This window comes from Palaemon carinicauda, chromosome 41 (genome assembly GCF_036898095.1).
Source record: "Palaemon carinicauda isolate YSFRI2023 chromosome 41, ASM3689809v2, whole genome shotgun sequence".
Classification (NCBI taxonomy): domain Eukaryota; kingdom Metazoa; phylum Arthropoda; class Malacostraca; order Decapoda; family Palaemonidae; genus Palaemon; species Palaemon carinicauda.
The window spans coordinates 28,575,729-28,597,903 of NC_090765.1; the positions used below are offsets into that span (position 1 = coordinate 28,575,729).

At 39.6% G+C, this 22,175-nt stretch overlaps 1 protein-coding gene across 1 annotated transcript in view; it reads right to left on the minus strand.

Moving 5' to 3' along the window:
- LOC137632481 (poly(A) RNA polymerase, mitochondrial-like) overlaps positions 1-22,175 on the minus strand; it is a 109,897-nt gene that overhangs the window by 25,904 nt on the left and 61,818 nt on the right. Inside the window, exons 7-8 of the mRNA XM_068364433.1 lie at positions 21,775-21,863; positions 2,596-2,822 (exon numbers count right to left, since the gene is read on the minus strand). Of these exons, the coding sequence (XP_068220534.1) occupies positions 2,596-2,822; positions 21,775-21,863 (316 nt within the window). The remainder of the gene's footprint in view (positions 1-2,595; positions 2,823-21,774; positions 21,864-22,175) is intronic.

Consider the following 22,175-nt stretch of genomic DNA (forward strand, 5'->3'; position numbering starts at 1 on the left):
CTGAGTAGCATTACAGGAGTATACTGCTTCATCATATTTTGCTAGTGTCCCTTGTCTTCTTATTTTCTCTACTCCCTAAAGAAAGACTAACATTTTACAGTATTTGTATACTGTATTTGTATTTTCATGTACATTGAACGTGTCTTCACTGTCTGCGCTTTCTATGTTTGCATACTTGCTTTGCTTATGTTTGCACAATGTATCTAATTCTTGGAGAAAACCTTTTTCTAGTATTATGTTTTTCATATTTATGATTATATTAGAGTTTATTTGCATCTAATTCATGATGCAACTTTGGTTTGCTAGTGTTTTTTTTTTCTTTTTAGTCTACAATTTTTATATGAGCAATATTCTTATTTATATATAATTTATCAAAGTTCATTTTCATGTGATTTGTCTTGCATTTTTTTGTTCAGGTTGTATGCTACCTTATTTCTATTTCCAAACCCCTTTTGATTATTTTCATGTGTGATACAATTTTGTGTTATTTTGTTCCTTTTGTTTGTACATTTATACATTTATTAGTTTACAATACTAAACAGTATACATAAGTGCATCATGCTTTTCCATTTCAATAAAAATAAAATACAACTGTGTTTTATATACACCTAATATCTGCATCCTACAGTGGCCTAAAAACTGTAATTAAATGTATTCCTATACATACACATTTGTGGCTAAGTTTAACAAATCAGATATACAGTATGTTTTACTTTATTCGAATGTGGTATTGTAAAGAACATTTAAAAATGGTTGTAATATACTGTACAATACTTAAATTTGCAAGAAAATTAACTAAATCATAAGAGATATAGCTATCAAATTTCTGAAAAATAGACTGAGAAACATAATTTGAAATTTAGTTATATAAAATTTAAGAATGTCATGATATGAGTAAAATATACAGTACTGACGTAGTAATGCAAATTATGAACAAATATGTCGCAAAATTTACAATCGAATTCATACCAAATTCCCGTAGGCATTACCGCTCTGAATGTTTGACCGCTCGCTCAATAGATGGAGCCATTCGTTTCGCATGGGAGTATCTGGCATCTTTTATTCGTACACTCATTTGTGTTAAAAGGCTGAGCCTTCCTATCTTCCTTCAGTATATAGTATTTGCCTACAACCACCACAAAGCGTATTCATCTGCTGCGTGCTAGAAACTAGTCCGCAATTGTTTACGCCCTTCAGCCCATCCATGGGAGAAGGAATCAGGAAGGCACCACACTTCAGGGGCAGCCTTGGTAGTTGGGGCAACGGTAAAAAAAAAAAAAAAAATGCTTTTCCCGCTGATGGAGCACCAGCCATGTCCATAGAAGACTAGCTTACTTTGATTTCAGTTGTCATAATGCCACACATAGTGAGCGGATGACTAAAAACAGATTAATGGCAGGTTTGCCTATGAATTTATCACACATTTGTGTTTTATCATGTAAGGAACTGCGTATCTCTGTGCTTTTCATTCAATTTATCCAGGTTTACCCAAACAACACAAAATCCATACACTTGTCAATGTCTCTAGGAAGAAAAGGCAAAAAAAAAAAAAAAAAAATCAAACTACTAAAGTTTGAGAGGGTGCAAGAGTACGTGTACTAATTGCGGCCAAAGTCAAAAGCGAGTATATAGCTGACTAACAGGAGGGCCAGATTTTCCCGCCACCTGTCGGTAGTTACAGTATGATGGAATCCTTAAATTTTACAGGGCTGTTCAAGCTATGCTGAAATCATACAGTAGTCCTGTATGATGGAAGATGGTTTGTATTTGGGTAGCAACAAGCAATGAGTTAACCTATGGATTGAAGCTAGGCAGGTTAGGCTACGAACATTACCACTACCAGAAGTACCATTATTCTTCTCAGAGTCTATGAGCAAAGCAAACTTTCTATGAATAAAGAAAATTATGATTGAAGAACATCACCACAAATTTCAGTCTGGTACTAGCCTGAATACAGTACAGTAGTACTGTAATATCCAGCTCGCTACCTATATCCACTGGCCTATTTTCATTAGAGTCTCCCCTTACTTTAGCTCTACTGTACTTTTCTCTTGCGTTATGAGTTCTTCTCACAACCTATTTAGGCAAAAGCCCATCATATTCTTACATAAGAGAGTCTGGTAAGTTATCTCATACTGAACACCTACAGGTACGTCATAATGTTGCCTCCAACACTACACAAAAGGAATGGGTATCTCTCTCTTCTTAAAATAGCCTTCCTAACCAATTAATACAAACAAATTTCAAAACAAGAAGATAGCCACATTGATTAATCTAAAGCTAACTAATACTAGAAACTTGGACAGAATGAAAAATTTTCTGCAAACTACGCAATCAACGATTCAAATGAAAGCTCATCATGCCACGGCACTTACCATGCAACACCATATAATCAGTAATAGTATACTAAGTGGGTGAGGCTATTGGAGAGAAGAGAATGGGAAATCTAATTTTTTTTTTTTGATAGACATCAACACGAGTGACATTTGGGGAGGAAGCCAAAAGAAGCTCGTGTGGGATTCATAGAAATAAAAAATACAGTACAGTACAGTATTATAGATTACTGTGATGGAAATTATTTGATATGCTACTTACCTGCTAGATTAATTAATGTCTGTAAACACGGTATAACTGGAGGGGATGTTCTCATGAGGTAGAATAGAACAAGAAGAGTTAAGCTAAAATTTGTGATCCACCGTCCAGCAAATGGAGACGTCATGTGACGATTCTTAGCCCAGCATCGGATTGTGAACACAAGGGGTCTTACACGAGGATCCATACAGCCATACAAGTACAACATTTCACTCATGTAGAACCCAGATCTGTATGGTATAAAAAAAAAATAACATGAATAGTTAAAATACACTTATTTCATAGTCAAATAATATTATTTTTGGACTCGAGCCATGTCGTCCTGATAGAAGGTCCTCAAAGGCAGCTTTCTACTTGGGATTGATTGATTGATTGATTTGAAGTTCTCTGGCATCCTGACATCGAAGGTCATTGATGCCATTTCTACTTGGGATATTTCCTGCAAGTGATATACAGTACCAGAGAATTTTACCAGTAGAGGTATCACAGGGTTCTAACCCCTGGAGTGAATATCCCGAGAGATATTGTGTATGAAACAGGGATGTGTTTAAAACAACCACGGTTATCCTTCCCCGAATAGTTAACCTTGTCTCGAAATATATGGGCTAGGATTGGATACATGGGAGAGAGCCGTTACAACTCCGATCTCAGTGTGCTGTAAACATATTCGCTGGTTCTCCATTCCTTCTTGCAGCGCCATCTTAATAGATTGCTTTGGGAGTTTTCTGCTTGTTTTTTCAAGTTTTTTGAGTGTTTTGAGATTATGGATGCTTCTGCTTCTACTTCATTAGTTAAGTTGAGTACCTTATCCTCTTTTGGTGGAGAATTTCGTATCTCCCCTCTTATTTTTGTGCTATGCATCCGTTACTTGGCCAAGGCCGTCACATGACCGAAGCCAGAAGCTCACATCTCCAAATTGTTCGGGATTACATATGAAATTCTTAGCTAGTCTTGTAAAAGTGTCTTAAATATATTCTTTTACAACTGTGGTATGTTTATAAGTTAGACTTGCTTTTTTGCATGCCTGTCTTAACCAGTCTTGGCATAGGCTAACTATTTGCCCTTAGCTCTTGGCAAAGACTAGCTAATATTAACAAACCCACCTTCACCTTCTACCACGTAACCGCAAGGTTCTCATGAGGCCAGCATCCCTCCCTAGCTACTGATATGTCAGCAGGGAACTGCTGCCTTGAATGTACTCCCTGGGAGTAGTAGATAGTGGTTTACAGTTGTCCTTGGGTGACAGTATCTCACTTTATCTACTTAGCCTTAGTTTTTGGATAGGTAGCACTGGTTGAGGGGATTTGCTCCCTGCGTCTACACTTTGTTGATCCCTTGGAACGATACCAACTTTGTTCTAATACTGACAGGTAGACATTCCTTTCATGTCGCCTTGCCCATTGTCTAGGTTACTATTCTCAGTTTGCAGTATGCTGGCAGCCGGTTGTGAAAATTCCTTCTCTGTGCCTACTTACTGTAGATCCCTTGGAATGATATTAGCTTATTCTGATACTACAGTTAGGCCTTACAGTCCCACCTCTCTACTACTGTATTTTCTAAGTCTCCCTTCCTTCTCCCCCTTTCCCTCACCTCTTGCTAGACTTGGTCTGCTTAGTGTGAAACTTAGTCCCTTTTTCCCAGTCCGGGTTTCCCTGGCATCTGAGGAATCCTCAGTCGGTGTACAGATGGACAGAATGGCTTGTGGGTCTTTTAGTCTGGCTCTGGGTGGGTGAGTGAATGATCTTATCTTGGATTAATTCTCTCTGCCGCCTCAGCGGCCACCCCTGGGTGGACCAGCTGTCCTTTTCCCCTTCCTAGTTAGACTACATTTTATCATTGTCCGTGAAACTACAGTTCCTTTATCTAATCTGCATTCCCTGGCCTTTATTATTATTATTATTATTATTTGCTAAGCTACAACCCTAGCTGAAAAAGCAAAATGCTATAAGCCCAGGGGCCCCAACAGGGAAAATAGCCCAGTAAGGAAAGGAAAGAAGGAAAAATAAAATATTTTAAGAAGAGTAACATTAAAATAAATATTTCCTATATAAACTATGAAAACTTTAACAAAACAAGAGGAAAAGAAATTAAATAGAATAGTGTGCCTGATTGTACCCTCAAGCAAGAGAACTCTAACCCAAGACAGTGGAAGACCATGGTACAGAGGCTATGGCACTACCCAAGACTAGAGAACAATGGATTGATTTTGGAGTGTCCTTCTCCTAGAAGAGCTGCTTACCATAGCTACAGAGTCTCTTCTACCCTTACTAAGAGGAAAGTAGCCACAGAACAAATACAGTGCAGTAGTTAACCCCTTGAGCAAAGAAGAATTTTTTAGTAACCTCAGTGTTGTCAGGTGTGTGAGGACAGAGGAGAATCTGTTAAGAATAGGCCAGACTATTCGGCGTATGTGTAGGCAAAGAGAAAGAACTGTAAACAAAGAGAAGGATCCAACGTAGTACTGTCTGGCCAGTCAAAGGACCCCATAACTCTCTGGCGGTAGTATTTCAACGGGCGGCTGGTGCCTTGGCCAACCTACTACCATTAGTCATACCTAAGTTCCTATATAAGATAGACTAGGCAGCATGGTGGTTTTGTGGCCTAAACCTTCCTAGGCAATGAAACTAGAACCCCTAGGGGTTCTACTTTGCTGCCTTAATAGTCGCCTTGTTTCTGGTTTCAGCTCTCCACCTTAGGCTACATATCTCTCGCTGTGGAGTCTTGACTCCTTTGCTTAGTCAGAAGCTCCCTGGCCGAAATAATTACCATTCACCCACACTTTCCAGTCCTGCTGGCTGGAGTTTTCTAGCCATAGATGCGAGTAGGTTAGGGGTACCTCCCTCCTTTCATTAGAAAAGAGCCCTCCCCTTGCCACTTTAGCTACAGCCTTAAGCTGGGCAACTGTATCTATTCCCTTCCTCCATATCTGAAGAACATTATCCTCTAAAGTTGGTCGATTGGATACCTCCAAGTTGTCAGGATTTTCATTTAATTTGCGAATTTGTGGCATCCTGGCCGTGTTAAACGGCTATCATTATTCAGAAAAAGGCTAATCACCTTTTTCTTGATTTAATGTTAACAGCTAGGTAAGTAGCAGATTCATTTACCTACTGCCTACTATTGGTTTCTACCTTTCCTCTTACCCTGTGGTCTGGTCCCCTATAGGATCGTCAGCTTTTTTGTTGACTTGACAATGCCACTGCCACGTTGTCGACATACATATGGATAAAGAAAGGTCAGTCTGTAGATCCATGGTTGCTAGAAATAGCTGCTGCCTTGGGCATGGCTGCTGCTGGCTTAGGGAGTATGGTATCTGATTTTACCACCTTAGGTTGTCTATTCGACCGACTTTGGGAGAAACAGTGTTCTATTGGTATGAACCTTTCTTCCCCTAATCTACCACAATTGAGGAATTCTTATAGAATTCTGAGCTATTTGGCATGAACTTCAATGGTAGTGTAGCTTCAGCCATAGCTATAGTAGGTAGAAATTTTTGGTATACAGTACAGTATATGATTTTTAGAAAATTTTTTTACTTAAACATTTTTTTTGAAATATGAAAATGATAAAATTTTTTGGTATGTAGATAAGTACTCACTGAAAATTTTCTATCTTTACAGGTTGCTGAAGACAGAGTGGGGGACAGTGACCTGCGCCAGATCGGTCACGTTGCCCTACGGCCACAAAACCTGTCGGAAATATACTGACTGCCATGTTTCCAAATGTTCCTTTAATATCTAGGAACCTACCGATTGCAGTATATGCAAAGACCTTATTAACGAGTTTCCACGCTACCAGTGTTTCCCAGGATGTGAAAGCATGGGGTCAGAAGACCATCAGGCATTGGGTGAAAGGTTTCCAGAAGAGCTCTCAACAAGGTGCCCCTTATCTTCTTTCAATGGAACTAAAGTACCTGCTCTTCCCCTAGGCTGATGTGACCGCTGTGTACTGACACCAGATTCCGACGGTTCAACTTCTGCCGGTACAACTGGATCTGGCAGATCATGAAGTTCGGGACGCACTTCAGGAGATGAACTTAGATGCCGACAACATGTCGAAAACCTCATCCGTGACGTAAATGAGAGAGAAGATCCTACCGACGACCGAAGCCTCTGATGAGTCTTTAGACAGTCATTAGGTAAGTACAGCTCCTAGCACTTCTTCAGCCCAAACTCCTATTCCTGTATCCTCCATTCCTGCCGCTACTTCCATTCCTCTTCCAACTCCGAATATTCCCTTGTTCCATGGCATTCATGGGAAACATTCATGCTGAACATAGAAGAGCGCAAGCGTCCTTAGAGGCGAAGATCGAGGCTTTTCAGCAGACACCTAATTCCAAGGCTCCCCCAGCGTCGAGTCTCCCAGATTACTCGGCAAAATATCCTTGGCATTATGCGGAGCATATGGCTGAGTGAGGGGTACCTTCACATTGGAGAAGGCATGGGATCTAAACTGGTCTCAGACCTAGAATTCTACCCCTTTATTGATAATTATCCTTACTGCTGTGTAAGACTGAATTCTGATGTGTCTATGAGGGATGATACGATTTCCAAGGAAACGATTATCTTAGACCACAATAAGGCTCAAACCCTATTGGTGAAGGAGCTAAAAACTTCCGAGTTTACTAACACTCAGCTTTCGGCAGGAAGCAGGCCACCTTTATAGCCCTTAAAGACTTAGAGGCTGTGAAGATGGCAGTGATGGAAGGTAAGCCACTGCCAGTCCTAGAGGAATGTAAACCTGTCTCTCTAGCCCTCCCTTATGACTCCAATAGTTGTGAAGATGTTGTACACATCTTTACTGTTGGAAAACTGGATAGAGATATCGGAGGCAAACAGTTTAATAAGAGGCTGCCCAGAATTCTTATTCAAGGCATAATTGGAGGCCAAAGAAAGACTGGCTGCCTCTTTGTCGTACCAGTCCTATCTGGAGATGTTAACTGGAAACTACTCGAAATCTGACTTCTTCCCAGTTCTGGCAAAAACTCATCAAGCTAACTTCCACAGGGATCTGCATGCTTCCCTTTTAGCTAGGAGAGCCTGAAGAGAGTATGTCATAGCTGCAATAACTATTAGGCATGAGCCTGAAAAGTTGATCGATTTGCACAACTGGGGGAAAGACCTCTTTCCCCTAAAGGTGGTCAAAAAGGTAATGGATAGGGCAGCTCAAGAGAATAAAAGCCTTACCCCTGGAGAAGGACTCCAACCTTAAGGTAAGAAGCCTAGACCTTTTAAGGGCAAGAAAACCTTCCCTGCCACGACAACCTCTATTGCTGCTATCCCCAGACTGTGTACACAGTTTCCCAGCAGTATGTGACACAGTCTCCAGCTTTCAATCCCGTCTATGAACGGGTCACTACATTTCACCGGATCAGAGCCCAAGGGAAAAATGCAAGTGGAAGAGGAAACTCTGGAAAGGGCGGTCAATCTAGGGGACGAGGAAATAGAGGCAATACATATAAAGAGACAAGTCCTTCAAAACAACTATGACCTTCTGGTAGGGGGAAGACTATCACTTCAGGGATCAATGGAAATTTGATCCTTGGGCTCACAGCATAGTCTCAAAAGGACTAGACTGGAAATGGAGACAGAAACCACCTCGGTTCAAGAGGGTCTTCTAAGCAACAACCCAATTCTTAGAGGAATATGTGCAGGATCTTCTCTGGAAGAATTATGTGTTGCACAAAATCCATTAACTTTCAAGGACGGCTATTCTGCGTACCAAAGAAAGATTCGAGCGCTCTTCAAACTATTCTGGACTTGTCCCCTCTAAACAAATTCATTCTGAATGACAAGTTCCAGATGCTAAATATCTCGCAAATACGGACCCTACTACGCCAGGAGGCCTACACCGTCTCCATAGATCTTACCAACTCTTATTGGCATCCTCCGATGGGTAGGCACTTCTCCCTCTACCTTGGTTTCAGTCTGGCAAGAAAGGCCTATGAATTCAGAGCTATGCCCTTCGAACTCAGCATAGCTCCAAAGATTTTCACAAAACTAGTAGAGACCATTGTTCAACAACTCAGGAACAAGGGTCTTCAAGTGATGGTATATCTAGATAACTGGTTAGTCTGGACTGCAACGAAGTTGGAATGCCTTCTAGCAGCTCTGGAAGTCAATAAATTCCTACAATACCTGGGCTTTAAAATCGACCTTAAAAAGTCCAGTATTTCTCCAACTCAAGAATTTCAGTGGCTAGGCCTGCACTGGAACCTAAAGTCACATATCCTATCTCTACCTCAGGCCATGAGGAAGAAAATGGCAAGAGAAAGGAAATAGCAAACTCAGTCAGGTGCTAACTTCAGTCGAAGGTAATCACCAGATGTCATCAGGAAAGAGTATTAAGCTCGCTGCAGTTTGCAGCCAAGAGAAACCCAATCTTAAAAGCAAGACTCAAGGATGCCAACAGTCTGGAGAAGAAAGGCATCAAATTCTCGGAGAGATCTTCGCTACAAGACCCAGGCTTTACTGTGCAAACAGCTCAAGCCATGGTCCACTGCCAAGAGCTTGTTGACTCACATCCCTCTTCACTATCCTTCTCCATCGGTGACAATCCACACAGACGCCTTGGAGCAGGGTTGGGGAGTCATACCCCAACCAAGAAAATACAGGGTCAGTGGTCAGTTGCATTTCAAAAATTCCATATTAACATTCTGGAAGCTATGGTGGTGTTCCTTGCTCTGAAGAGACTGAACCCGAAGAAAAAATCATAGATCAAATTAGTTCTCGACAGCAAGATATTCCACTGCATCAACAGACAGGGTTTATGGTCTCCACATATCAACCATGTAATTTTGGTCATTCTCACTTTGGCAAAGAAGAGTAATTGGCATCTCTCGGCTTTTCACTTAGAAAGGGTTCGCAATGTGATGGCGGAAGCCCTATCAAGATCCAAGCCTCTGGAAACAGAATGGTCTCTAGATGCAAAATCATTCTGTTTCATCCTGGAGCAAGTCCTAGAACTGCAAATAGATCTCTTTGCGACAAGCCTCAACAAGAAGCTTCCCCGGAATGTAGCACCGAACTTACATCTGGAAGCGGAGGGGATAGATGCAATGTCACTGGATTGGAACCAGTGGTCTAACATTTACCTTTTTCCACCGTTCAACCTCCTTCTGAAAGTCCTGAATAAATTACGGACTTTCAAAGGGACAGCAGCACTAGTGGCCCCAAATTGGCCCAAGAGCCATTGGTACCTCCTTGTTCTGGAACTCAAACCTCTCCAGATCCCTCTGCCGACTCTACTGCTGTCCAAGTATGTTCAACAGAAGACTCTTCGCTTCCTCCTGGATAATGAAAAACCTTCAATTCATAATTTTCTCGCCCTAGCTGCTAAAAGAAAATTCGGAGTTTCGAAGGAGAGGATTGATTTTATAGAATACATGTCTGCTACTAAAAAAAGACAATACTTGTCTTCCTGGAAAAAGTGGGTGGAGTTTGTTAAAGTATGTAAGCCCTTTTCAGTTACTATGGACTTCTGTATTGCATTCATTATTTCACCACACAAACAAGGTTTGGCCTTAACAACTATTGCATCATGTACATCAGCCCTAACCAGACTTATCGCTTACGCTTTTGATGTAGAACTCAATAGCGAGCTATTCAATAAGATCCCGAAGGCTTGTGATAAATTGAAACCAAATGCTCCTCCCATCGCCATCTCATGGTCATTGGACAAAGTATTGCACTTAGCCTCCTCAATAGATAGCTACTCAGCTTCCTTGAGGGATCTTATTCAAAAATCAATTTTTTAACTTGCTATGGCTTCTGGTGCTCGAGTTATTGAGATTGTAGCACTATCAAGGGATAATGGTCACATCAAATTCTCGGAATAAGGAGAAGTAAACATATATCCAGATCCTGCCTTCTTGGCTAAAAATTAACTCCCCACAAAACGTTATGGACCCTGGAAGAACATTCCAATAAAAGAGGATCCTTCCCTGTGCCCTGTGTAATGCCTTAAGGCTTAACTGTCAGAGTAAGACCTTTAAAGGTGGACAACTCTTTAAAGAGGAAACAACAGGATCTAATCTCTCTTAAAAACAGCTAAGGTCCAAACTTACCTATCCTATTAGAAGGGCTGACCCAGAGAGTATGCCATTGGGTCATGACCCTAAGAAAGTAGTCTCTTCCTTAAATTTTTTCCAGTATATGTCATTTGAAGGCTTACACAAGAAGGTAATCTACCCGAATGTTTTTCAAACATTACTTGCGACAATTGTAAGAGATCAAACACTTTGTGGTGTTCGCTGATTGTGTGATTAAACTAGCTTCTTAGTGTCATGCATGGACTCCTAAGGACTGTTATTATTTGGGACTCCTACTCCACATAGTGCAGGTTGACCATTGGTCTAATTTGCAGTGTGTGATAATCTATATGTATAGTGAAGAGTCAAAGGTGATATTCTTTTCCTTCTCATATTAAATGATTCTATTATTTAATTCCCTCAGAGATTTATGGGGTAAACTCCTCTGGTTATCAGCACAAAATTAATGTAAATATTGTTGCACCAATTCTTGTCACATTTATATGCTTTTGGAAATAATAATAGATTATAGTTCTTTTTGTGTTTCCTTTATATGAACCAACTGTACCTAAATAAAAAAAAAAAAGTAGTGTACCTCTATTTTTAACCCCCATTTTTTACTGACTTTTGTCTGATAAATCACTTTCAAACAAAGATATTGCTCACAGTGAGTGGGACTGTAATGAAAACTTTTTTGTTCCGATGCAATTTACGAAAAACTTGCATATTCTGTTCATAGCCTTGGGCTATTATCCCAAACTTCTGTTGGAAGTGTAAACATACGATATTATGACACTATTCATAGATGGATTTTCAGCCCCCTATAATAAGTGAATAGTCTAAGAACACAAATGGGTTAACTCTAAATTACTACAAATGAGAATAATTCTCTGGTACACTTCCACCAGGACCACATGGCTCGAGCCCAAAAAGGGGGTTTTGGCATAGGAAAAATCTATTTTTGGGTGAGATAGCCATGTCGTCCTGATGGACCCGCCAGTTTCTTTTCATCCCCTCCCAATTCTCAGTGTGTGGCCCCGCATCATGTGATGGCTGCTGCTGGAATGGCAAACCAGCGAACATGTTTAAAGAACATTGCAATTGGAGTTGTAACAGATCTCTCCCACATATCCAATCCTATCCTATATCCAGCGAGACAAGGTTAACTCTATTCGGGGAAGGATAGTCGTGGTTGTTTTAAACAAGTCCCTGTTTCATACAAGATATCTCTCGAGATATTCACTCCAGTGTTTAGACCCCTGTGATACCTCTACAGGTAAAATTCTCTGGTATATTACTCACAGGAAATATCCCAGGTAGAAAGCTGCCTTTGAGGAACTTCCATCAGGACGACATGGCTTAAGCTCAAAAATAGATTATTTCTATGCCAAAATCCCTTTTAACTAGAAGCTAAAAACTGGACCACTAAAGTGATTTAAAAAATCTTAAAAGTAGAAAGGCCTATATGTAAGACAAAAAGTGTGTGGTATAGCTGATAAAAATGTAGAATGTGGTAGAAATCAAATGCAAAGAAGATAACTGAAAATATAGGACCAGTAAAGTTCTAACATAGTACAAACTTAAGATACAAAGATTTTTTTAGGAAAAGAGGGAAGCCAGGTAACTGGGTTTTATACAAGGTATAAAAGAATAATCATAATTAAAAATCTTACATTTAAATTATAAACTAAAAAGAGTGCTAGCTGCATGACCTCATAACATCATAGATAAAAAATAAAAAATTTTTCTCTACCTTCCCATTTACCCTTCAACAAGAATGGCAAGAAACATTTAAATAGTCATGGAAGTTAAGATTAAATGCAATTAGTGTACTACTGAAATCAAACAATGAAATTGGGAAGATGAGAGAGAATAATCTATGCTTTGAAGAAATAAACTATTATCATTATTATTATTATTATTATTATTATTACCAGCTAAGCTACAACCCTAGCTGTAAAAACACGGTGCTATAAGCTCAAAGAGTCCAAAAAGGAAAAATAGCCCAGTAAGGAAAGAAATACATAAATTAAAGACATAATGAACAATTAAAATAAGATATTTTAAGAACTGTAATATTAAAAGATCTTTCATATATAAACTATAAAAACTTGAAAATAACAAGTGGATAAGATAGAATAGTGTGACCGAGTATACCCTCAAGCAAGAGAACCCTACCTCAAGACAGTGGAAGACCTTGCTACTGAGGCTAAGAAACTACCCAAGACTAGAGAACAATGGTTTAACTTTAGATTGTTCTTCTCCTAGAATAGCTGCTTACCATAGCTAAAGAGAGTCTCTTTTGCCCTTACCAAGAGGAAAGTAGCCACTGAATAATTAGTGTTGTAGTTAACCCCTTGAGCGAAGAAGAATTATTTGGTAATCTCAGTGTTGTCAGGTGCATTAGGACAGAGAATTTTGAAAGAACAGGCCAGATTATTTGGTGTATGTTTATGCAAAAATGAAGTGACTCCCAGACTACTTACAAGATTATTTTGTAGAATGTGGCATGAAGAGGCAAAACCTGATGAATGGGAGTTAGGAGTGTTGGTGAAAATAGCAAAAAAAGGAGACCTGACAGTTTGTAATAATTACAGGGGCATAACACTTACGTCAGTTGTTATGAAAATATATAGTACGCTTATTCTAAAGAGACTGGAGAGAAAGATTGATGAAAAGCTGAGAGATGAACAAGCAAGATTTAGAAAAGGTAGAAGTTGCACTGACCAAATTTTCATTTTAAGACATGCTTTCCAGCAATGTGTAGAATATAAAAATCCCCTTTTGACAGCATTTGTGGACTATGAAAAAACCTTTGATAGTGTGCACCAACCAATTTTGTGGAGAGTCCTGCATTATTATGGAATTCCTCTTAAAAATGTATATTTGATTAAGTCTGTTCATAAGCACAGAAAGTACAAAGTCAATGTTAATGGAGGCCTATCAAATGAATTTCCAGTGAACAGCAAAGTACTCCAAGGGAATGTGTTGTCACCTATGTTGTTTATCCTCCTCATGGATTTTGTAATGCATAGAACGGTTAAGAGATGGTGGAGAAGGATTGGATTGGATTGGTGATAAGAATTTAGCAGACCTAGAACATGCAGATGATGCTATCCTTGTTAGCAGAACACCACAGATTTTGCAATGCTTGCTTACCAGAATGCATGAAATATTACACAAGGTTGGGCTGAAGATAAATAGAAGAAAGACAAAGATGATGAGAACGGAGTATGCAATGGAAGATGAAATATCACTGGAAGCAGAAAAGATTAATGAGGTAGAATCATTTAAGTATTTATGAACTATGATCTCTAATACAGGGTCTTTGGAATTAGAGTTTAGTGAAAGATTGAAAAAAGAAAATCAGACAATAGGTAGGTTAAGTAAAATTTGGAAATCAAATCGCCTGAAATTACATATAAAAATCAGACTATATATCAGTTTATTGAGATCGGTGTTACTCTATGGACATGAGTCATGGTATGACAATGAAACAATCTTTTTGCACTCCCCAAGAGAGATTAGTTCACATAACATTCAACTGGGCTCCACAAGGCACTAGAAGAGTTAGAAGACCCAGGCCTACATAGCTGAGGACTATGAAGCACAAAGTAAGATATGATTAAAAGTATTGAATTAAAAGCTCAAGATAGAGACGACTGGCAAAATCTAACAGAGGCCCTTTGCATCAATAGGCATGGGAGGAGATGATGATGATGTGTACAAAGGAAAAATGAGCAGTAACCAGAGAGAAGGAGCCAATGTCTGGCCAGTAAAACGACCCAATAACTTTAGCGGTAGCACCTCAATGAGTGGCTGGTGCCCAGGTCAACCTACTACCTACCAATAATAGATTTTAGCATTAAAATACTGTTTTTTGTTTTGAATCTCAACTTGAAAACATGTTTTGTAGCCCGTTACAGGAGAACAACCTTGACCCTTACACAACAGTTACAGTCAAAAGATGATGAACAATAGCTAATGGTAGGAACCTTATGTAGCTTATTTTTGGTCTATATGTCAACAATGAAATATAATTCACCAATTGGCAACAGCTTTTTCCATCTCGGTATCATTCAGAATTTGTAAATCTTTTCAATTACCCCACAATTTTTGGCTGTGGTGGATATGAACAAATTACTTCAAAATACTTTACATCAAAAAGGATTTTGGAGGAGGAAAATGTATTTAGAGGGAGGTGCTGTGTAATTTACTAGAAATTTCCAGTGGAAAGCTAAAACAGGGAACCCAATACAAGAAAATACCAAAGAAATATTGTCTTCCCTGCTCATGGGCCTAGCATAGTAAGAACTCAATGACTATAAGACCCATGGATTCACACTATTGAATCAGTCACACCTTTAGACTATCACTTAATCAGCCAACTTTCAACAGTGATGAGATTCATAACCTCCAGTCATCCAGTGAATCCTAGCTTAATAGAAAAGCAATAATTCTGTTCCAGATATAACCTAACTTGAGTTGAGTCTAGTATTAATAGCCTTTCTTTCAAAAAGAGGGTTCTGAAAATTTGCTGTGCAATAGATTCAGAAGCTTCTCACATAGCTTAAAATTCTTTATTCACTTTAGACCCTTCTGCTGCTAAATCCTTGCAGGCTGCAATCCTAGTCATTTTACAAGACAATTACTCTGTGTGGCAGAAGACCAAGTAGGTAGTCTGATCTTTATATCCATCCACTTGCTAAAGTAAGTGCTCCTAAACAACATAAAGTATTACTTATGTGGATGTTGTGGCATATCATATGATTCCTTAAGATCTGGAAGGGGTGAAGTCTACCGTTTTCATCCTGTTTCAGTATCTATCTCATAATGGGTTAACTCTAGAAAAATGTATGCCCCAGTACAAGTGATAAACAAATAGAAATCAGCTGCTCTTCACACTGAGCAAGCCTTGAAAGTGAGGAGTTATCTCCTTTCAAACCTTACGTAACCTTATTACTGAGAAATACCCTATTAAGTGGAGTAAGGTAAATTTGGAGGCTTCTTACTCTTCCAAATCTGTGGAAGTAGCTACTTCCAAGACTTTTGCCAGTCTTGACTCCATCATTGTGCCTCATAAACAAAAATCTTTAAATTCAGGTTTAGAAAGGTGGTTGACTAAAGAGATACCTTGTAATCAAGTAGGGAGTATTCTAGAATCCCTTTCCTTAGCAGAGTCTATAAATATTTATTGAGTTTTAACTGGCTTCTCTGCTGGATTTGTTCGCACAAAATTCTTGCATAAAGAAAGCACTGTGATTTTAATAAACTAAGACATCCTCCTTTCAGATTGTAATAAGCATTTATTGTTTTAAGTTGTACTGTATTACTTTTTCGCAAAGGGAAAGTGGTTTAAAATTACCATTTTGAGGAGTATAATCTTGTAAACAGTATGACTGGAATTAGATTTTCATAGTATCCTAGGAAAGCAAACCAAGTTAATGATGAGCAGAGATATTATTTGTCTTTTGAGGAGTTTATAACAATAAGACATGCTAATTCTCCCTTCCCTGCCCATTCCATGATGATTTTATACTGTAGATTTTAACTTATTTAACTTCAATTGTTATTCTTAGAAGGCCAGTGAGCCATATCTTATGGAAGGCAAGGCTGACATGCCTACCCAATTGCTTACACTAGCTTGACTTCTATAATCAGGTACAGTATAGTGGTCACAACTACATATTGTTCATTCATTAAGGGTTCTGAATGTTCACTGCCTAACAGTTCCTTCTCATACAGTCTCAAATTCTTTAATGACCATAAATCCTTCTGCAGCTAAATCCTTGCTGTTCCCCATCCCTAGTCACTATACTGGACATCTAGATCGCGTTGAAGAAGACCGAGTAGGTTAGCCAGATTTTTATATTCCTCCTCTTGCTAAAGTATGTGCATTTAAGTAACATTGTTTTTTTTTTTTTTTTTTTTTTTTTTTTGGGGGGGGGAGATGACATGTCATATCGTAAATGCTCTTAAATTTTAATTTACCTGATTCTTTATTAATATTTTTGCTGTTGGTGATGTATCTGCTTCTGGATGACAGTGCGTTTCTGTTCACTTGAAAGCATTTCTATGGCAATTATGTGATACAAAGATGAAAGTAATTGTATAGATTTTCCAGTAAACTAATCCCAATTGTAAACCACAGAGTTCTAAATAATAAGTTGACTCTAATTTCACTTTAAGAAATTCTATTTGTGAAAGAAGAAAGGGAATCTGGGTCAATGGGAAAACATAAACAAGTGAACTGATGCCTATGAGAGGAAATATTCAAGTAAAGTCAGGTGCACGACAATTAGAAGCTTAGTCACAAGGAATCATGGAATATTTCTGATAAACACTAATTTTTTGTTACGTTTTGGACGTTTTTCACAATACAATTGAATTCAAGTAAAGAAATGTTATTTCTGAAAAAATAAAGGGGATTTTGACGTAGGAAAAATCTATTTCTGGGCGAGAGACCCGTGACACCCAGTGAAATGCTCCTTTTACATCATTTCTAAGGTAAAAACTGCTATGAATTTACCAGAGTAAAAATTGCATAGGAATGCTAGGTTGAACCCACCTCGCTCACCTTAATAAGGTGTCGGTATAATACTGGGGCGTGAATAAATCACAACCAGAAGTCTCACACCATTTAGATATCTCCTGTCAATATTCCCGAACAGCGAGGCGCCGTTCAACATCCTACTACTACTAGCGATCCCACGCCAGTGACGTCACTCCTTTTCATAGCACGCGCTATCCATACGTATTTTGCCTCGGTGTGTGATTTTCGCTGGTTTACCTGGATTTACCTCAGGATGTCGGACTCTACCGTCACCCCATCTAAGTTAAGTACCAGATCTATGAGTTTTGAGATTTTGGAGGGGGCCTTGCCCTATTTTGCTTATATTATGACAGTTTTATATTTCACGACCCCGCGTCGGGTCTTTCATGGCGCTCGGCCTCCTCCTATCTCTCTCTCGTCGTTCTTAACGCTTTACAATGAGACCTACATACTGATTGTTTCTCGTTATGAACTTTCTGGGTATCCACGGTTCACACACCGTGTTATTTTATTATATTGATGTCCTGTTATTACGATAACAGTTATTACGATATACGTTAGCGTATTCTCGTTAGGTTGGCATGCCTGGTCGCCTTCGGGCGTTTCTATTTCCATTAATTTTGTTTTACGTTCGCACGCCACGGACATGCTTCTCATTATTAACGTCATTCGTTTTTCTTGCATTTGCTCGAGGGACTTTCATGAGTCAGATATTAGTTTTTCATTTTTTCGGCACTTCACTGACTCTGTGTTATGTTGGTAGCCCTGCCTAACTCCCCGTGCTGTTAGGCTTGGTTTCTCCTGTCTCATGTTCGTCCCCTCGTTTGTTTTAGGATTGATGTATCGTTATTTTTATTATTATTTTATTATTTTTATCATCCAGCATGCCTTCCTATCTTATTTTACCATGTGTTATGTTTATTATGGTGTTATTTAGTCTTTCTGTGGAATCATATCAATCGTGGGTCTGGCAGGTTGGTATACCTGCCATCGCCCCACTCCTAGCCTCCCTCCCGCCCAGTACCCCCAACCCAGGGTTACCTTCCCTCTCTCTCTCCCATGTCGAGTTAGAGGCACTATATTGCGTTATGTCCCCCCCCCCCCCCGGGGCCTTTCGCTCTCTTTGCACGGGCGGTTCCCGTTGATCTGTGAGGCTTGCTATTATTATTATACATTAACATACTTTATTTTACACTTTTTGAACTACTCTACCCGGTCGTAGTCGTTTTCTTTCCGTCGCTCGTTTGGCCAACGGTAAGTTTTCTGCTCGGTCCGTGGTACCTTGTCATGTTATATTATTTTATTTTATTTTGTACGTGCTACTCCCTCTCGGGCCCGCACTTCACGGACCCATTAAAGATCCCTTCCCCCTCTATGGTGTCCCGCACCTCACGGACCTCATATAGATATATATATAAAAAGACTTTCATTACGGGATCCCCAGACGTAGCTTTTATACATTACCATCTGGTCGAGTTGTTTAGTCCCTCCGCCTTCTCCGGCAGATATTCATGAGTCCTGAGTCCCTTGGTTGTCCCTCCGGAGCCAACGTTACGTATTGTTACTTGGATTAACTTTATATATTAGTCACATATATATATTTATTTATATATACGATCCTAGTTCTCGACCTTCCCTTCCCCCTTTTGATAAGATCACGGTTACGGACTGACTTATTCTCATTCATAATACAGTCATAATAAAATCTTTTATCATGATATTGATATAATTTAAGCACCCGGGGCCCCCGGGCCCCTAATTTGCTTTCCTTCAAGATACTTGATGTATATAAAAAAATTTTATCATGATATTGATATATATATATATTTTAAGCTCCGGGGCCTCCGGGCCCCTAATTTGCTTTCCTTTAAGATACTCATGTATCTTTTATATTACAGACTGTACGCTGTGCGATGACGGCATGTGCCGCTGTCCTCCATCAACCCTGCGGCCATGACGTGTGTCGTTCGCACGCCCACTGTTCTGTCCAAGTGGATGACTTGGCTGTTTGGCATCCGGACAATTGTGTAGTTTGCTACACAATAACCTCCACTCTAACATCTGACTCGGTGAGTGCAATTTCTTTTAACATTAATACAGACTTGTAGGGAGTTATGATTAATTTCGATGGTTTACATTAATTATGATTATTATTTTTAAGGCCACAGTCCTCTGGACTTCCCGCATGCCTTTCACTTCGTGTCTACGAAGTCCTTGGACTTCTCCACTTTTCTTTGGCACAAATATCCCTCGCTAATAGTCTGTTCTCTTTCAGAGCTCCCAACAACCGGTCTCAGTCCAACCTGCTCCTCAAGGTCCCCAGCCTTCTACCTCAAAGAGCCAACAACAAGAGCAATACATTCTGGTCCCTCAGTCTCAGATCGCCTCGACCTCCTTCTCCCCCGCCTTTAACCCCACGTATGAGTCTCAGGGCTCTTTACATGGCTACCAGCGTCACAGGGGTTCCAGGGGTGCCTTTCGTGGCCGAGGTGGCGGAAGGAGTTACCACTGAGGCAAGTCTTCCCGCGGAAGCAGAGGAGGCAAATCATCCTCCAACCATTGAGAAACTGCAGGTAGGAGGGAGATTGTACAAATTTCGGGACCATTGGATGTTCTGCGATTGGGCTTCCAGCATCATCTCAAAAGGCCTAGGGTGGAGCTGGATACAGGGACCTCCTCCACCGAACAGCTTTTACCAACTACCAACGGAAGAACTACATTCCTTCACAAAAGATCTGCTACCAAAGAATGCAATCCAAAGCATACGTCGCTTAAGATTTCAAGGGCGCTTGTTCAGCGTGCCAAAGAAAGGCTCAGACAAACGGAGAGTAATCCTGGACCTGTCTCGTTTAAATTCCTTCATTCGTTGCGACAAATTCCATATGCTTACCTTCTCGCAGGTGCGGACCTTACTTCCCCGTGGGGCCGTCACCACCTCCATCGATCTTACAGATGCCTACTATCACGTTCCAATAGCAAGGCATTTTCGTTCTTTTCTGGGCTTCAAGCTAGGCAAACAAGCCTACGCATTCAAAGTGATGCCATTCGGGCTCAACATAGCACCCAGAATCTTCACCAAACTAGCAGAGACAGTAATTCAAGAGCTTCGAACTCAGGGGATACAGGTAGTGGCCTATCTAGACGATTGGCTAATCTGGTCAGACAATACCCAGAATTGCCGCATAGCAACGAACAAAGTCCTCACCTTCCTTCGACAACTGGGATTCCAAGTCAACCTCGAAAAATCCCGCCTGGTCCCGGAGACCAAGTTTCAATGGCTAGGACTACAATGGGAACTGTGCTCCCATACGCTGTGCCTCCCCAAAGCCAAACGGAAGGAGATAGCTAGGAATACAAAACAATTTCTCAGGAAAAAGTTGACCTCCAGAAGGAGCCAAGAGAGGATCCTAGGTTCCTTGCAGTTCGCCTCCGTGACAGACATCGTCCTAAGGTCCAAACTCAAGGACATAAACAGTGTGTGGCGCTCCAAAGCAACTGCAAAACGCCGAGACAGACGTGCTCGCCTTCCCCCAATCCTGAGAAAAAGTCTGCAGCCTTGGACGAAGATCAAGAATCTTTCCAAGTCGGTTCCCTTACAACATCCGGTCCCGGGACTCGTCGTTCACACAGACACCTCCTTAACAGGGTGGGGAGGTTACTCCCAACACAAGAAAGTCCAAGGGTTATGGGAATTTTGGTAAAATAAATATCCAAGTAGACTGATGTCGCTGAAGAAACATTCAAGTAAATTCAGGTCAGTGAAGATTAGAAGTTTGATCAAAAGAACTACAAAAATTTGTTGATAAGTTGACGTTACTATCAAGGTTTTTTCAGTAATTCAGTTACATTGATTAAACTGAACATAGAAAGTTGGAGAAAATACAATCTATAATCTTACTACAGATATAAAAAGAAATATTTTAAAAGTTTTTTTTAATAAATATCGAAAATGATTTTTGTTACTGTACTGTATAACTAATATGCTTTGTCAATGATGCTCTCACATTAGTTTTTAAATAAACTGAGAATGTTTAAAATATATCCCCAATCCACTTTACAACAAGGCATACATTACTATTAAGAAATCGTTTAAATGAATCAGTGCAGGAATGTACCAGTAACTAAACGCTTCAAAATAAATATAGTCAGACTAATAAATGCTGTTTAAGACTAAAAAACTTTTACATAAGTGTGGTCCAAAATAAAAACTGTGAAAGAATATATGAGAGAGAGAGAGAGAGAGAGAGAGAGAGAGAGAGAGAGAGAGAGAGAGAGAGAGAGAGAGAGAGAGAGAGTGGGTGTGTGTGTGTGTGTGTGTGTGTGTGTGTGTGTGTGTGTGTGTGTGTGTGTGTGTGTGTGTGTGTGTGTGTGTGTGTGTGCAGTATTAGTAGTAGGGATAGCCTCATGAGTTCTTGACACTTACTTGCCTGTGATGAAAAGATTTGGATTCTAAGACAATTTTTCTAATTACTGAACTATATCTGCCATTTTTCCAAGTATTTCCATGTACAAATTTTGTTTGGGAAATCTAGGGAAAAATGTATAAGCACATTATTGGAAAACCTATAATCTAATATACAAAACTGTATACTGCACAAACCTGTTGGCCATAGAGAGATCACATTCAATGCCAGTATAATTTTGGTAGTATTTTATAATAGGAACTCTGGCACCCAGTATCTTACGAACCTGCAATTTCATAGGATTCTACAATAAAACAAGAGCATTTGCAGTAAAACATTACAAGCAGAATGATAGTAAGAAGATTTTGCCCTCATTGAATAATTTCCATCTCTTTAAAACTTTTGTGGTTGTAATTTCAATGTTTAAGATATACATATATATTCTTAAAGAATTACAGAAAGACTAATACTAAAACAAGCAAATTTCCCTAGACTAAAAACACCCTCTTGAAATATGTTATTTTTATTAGTAAAATAAATTTTTGAATATACTTACCCGATAATCATGTAGCTGTCAACTCCGTTGCCCGACAGAATT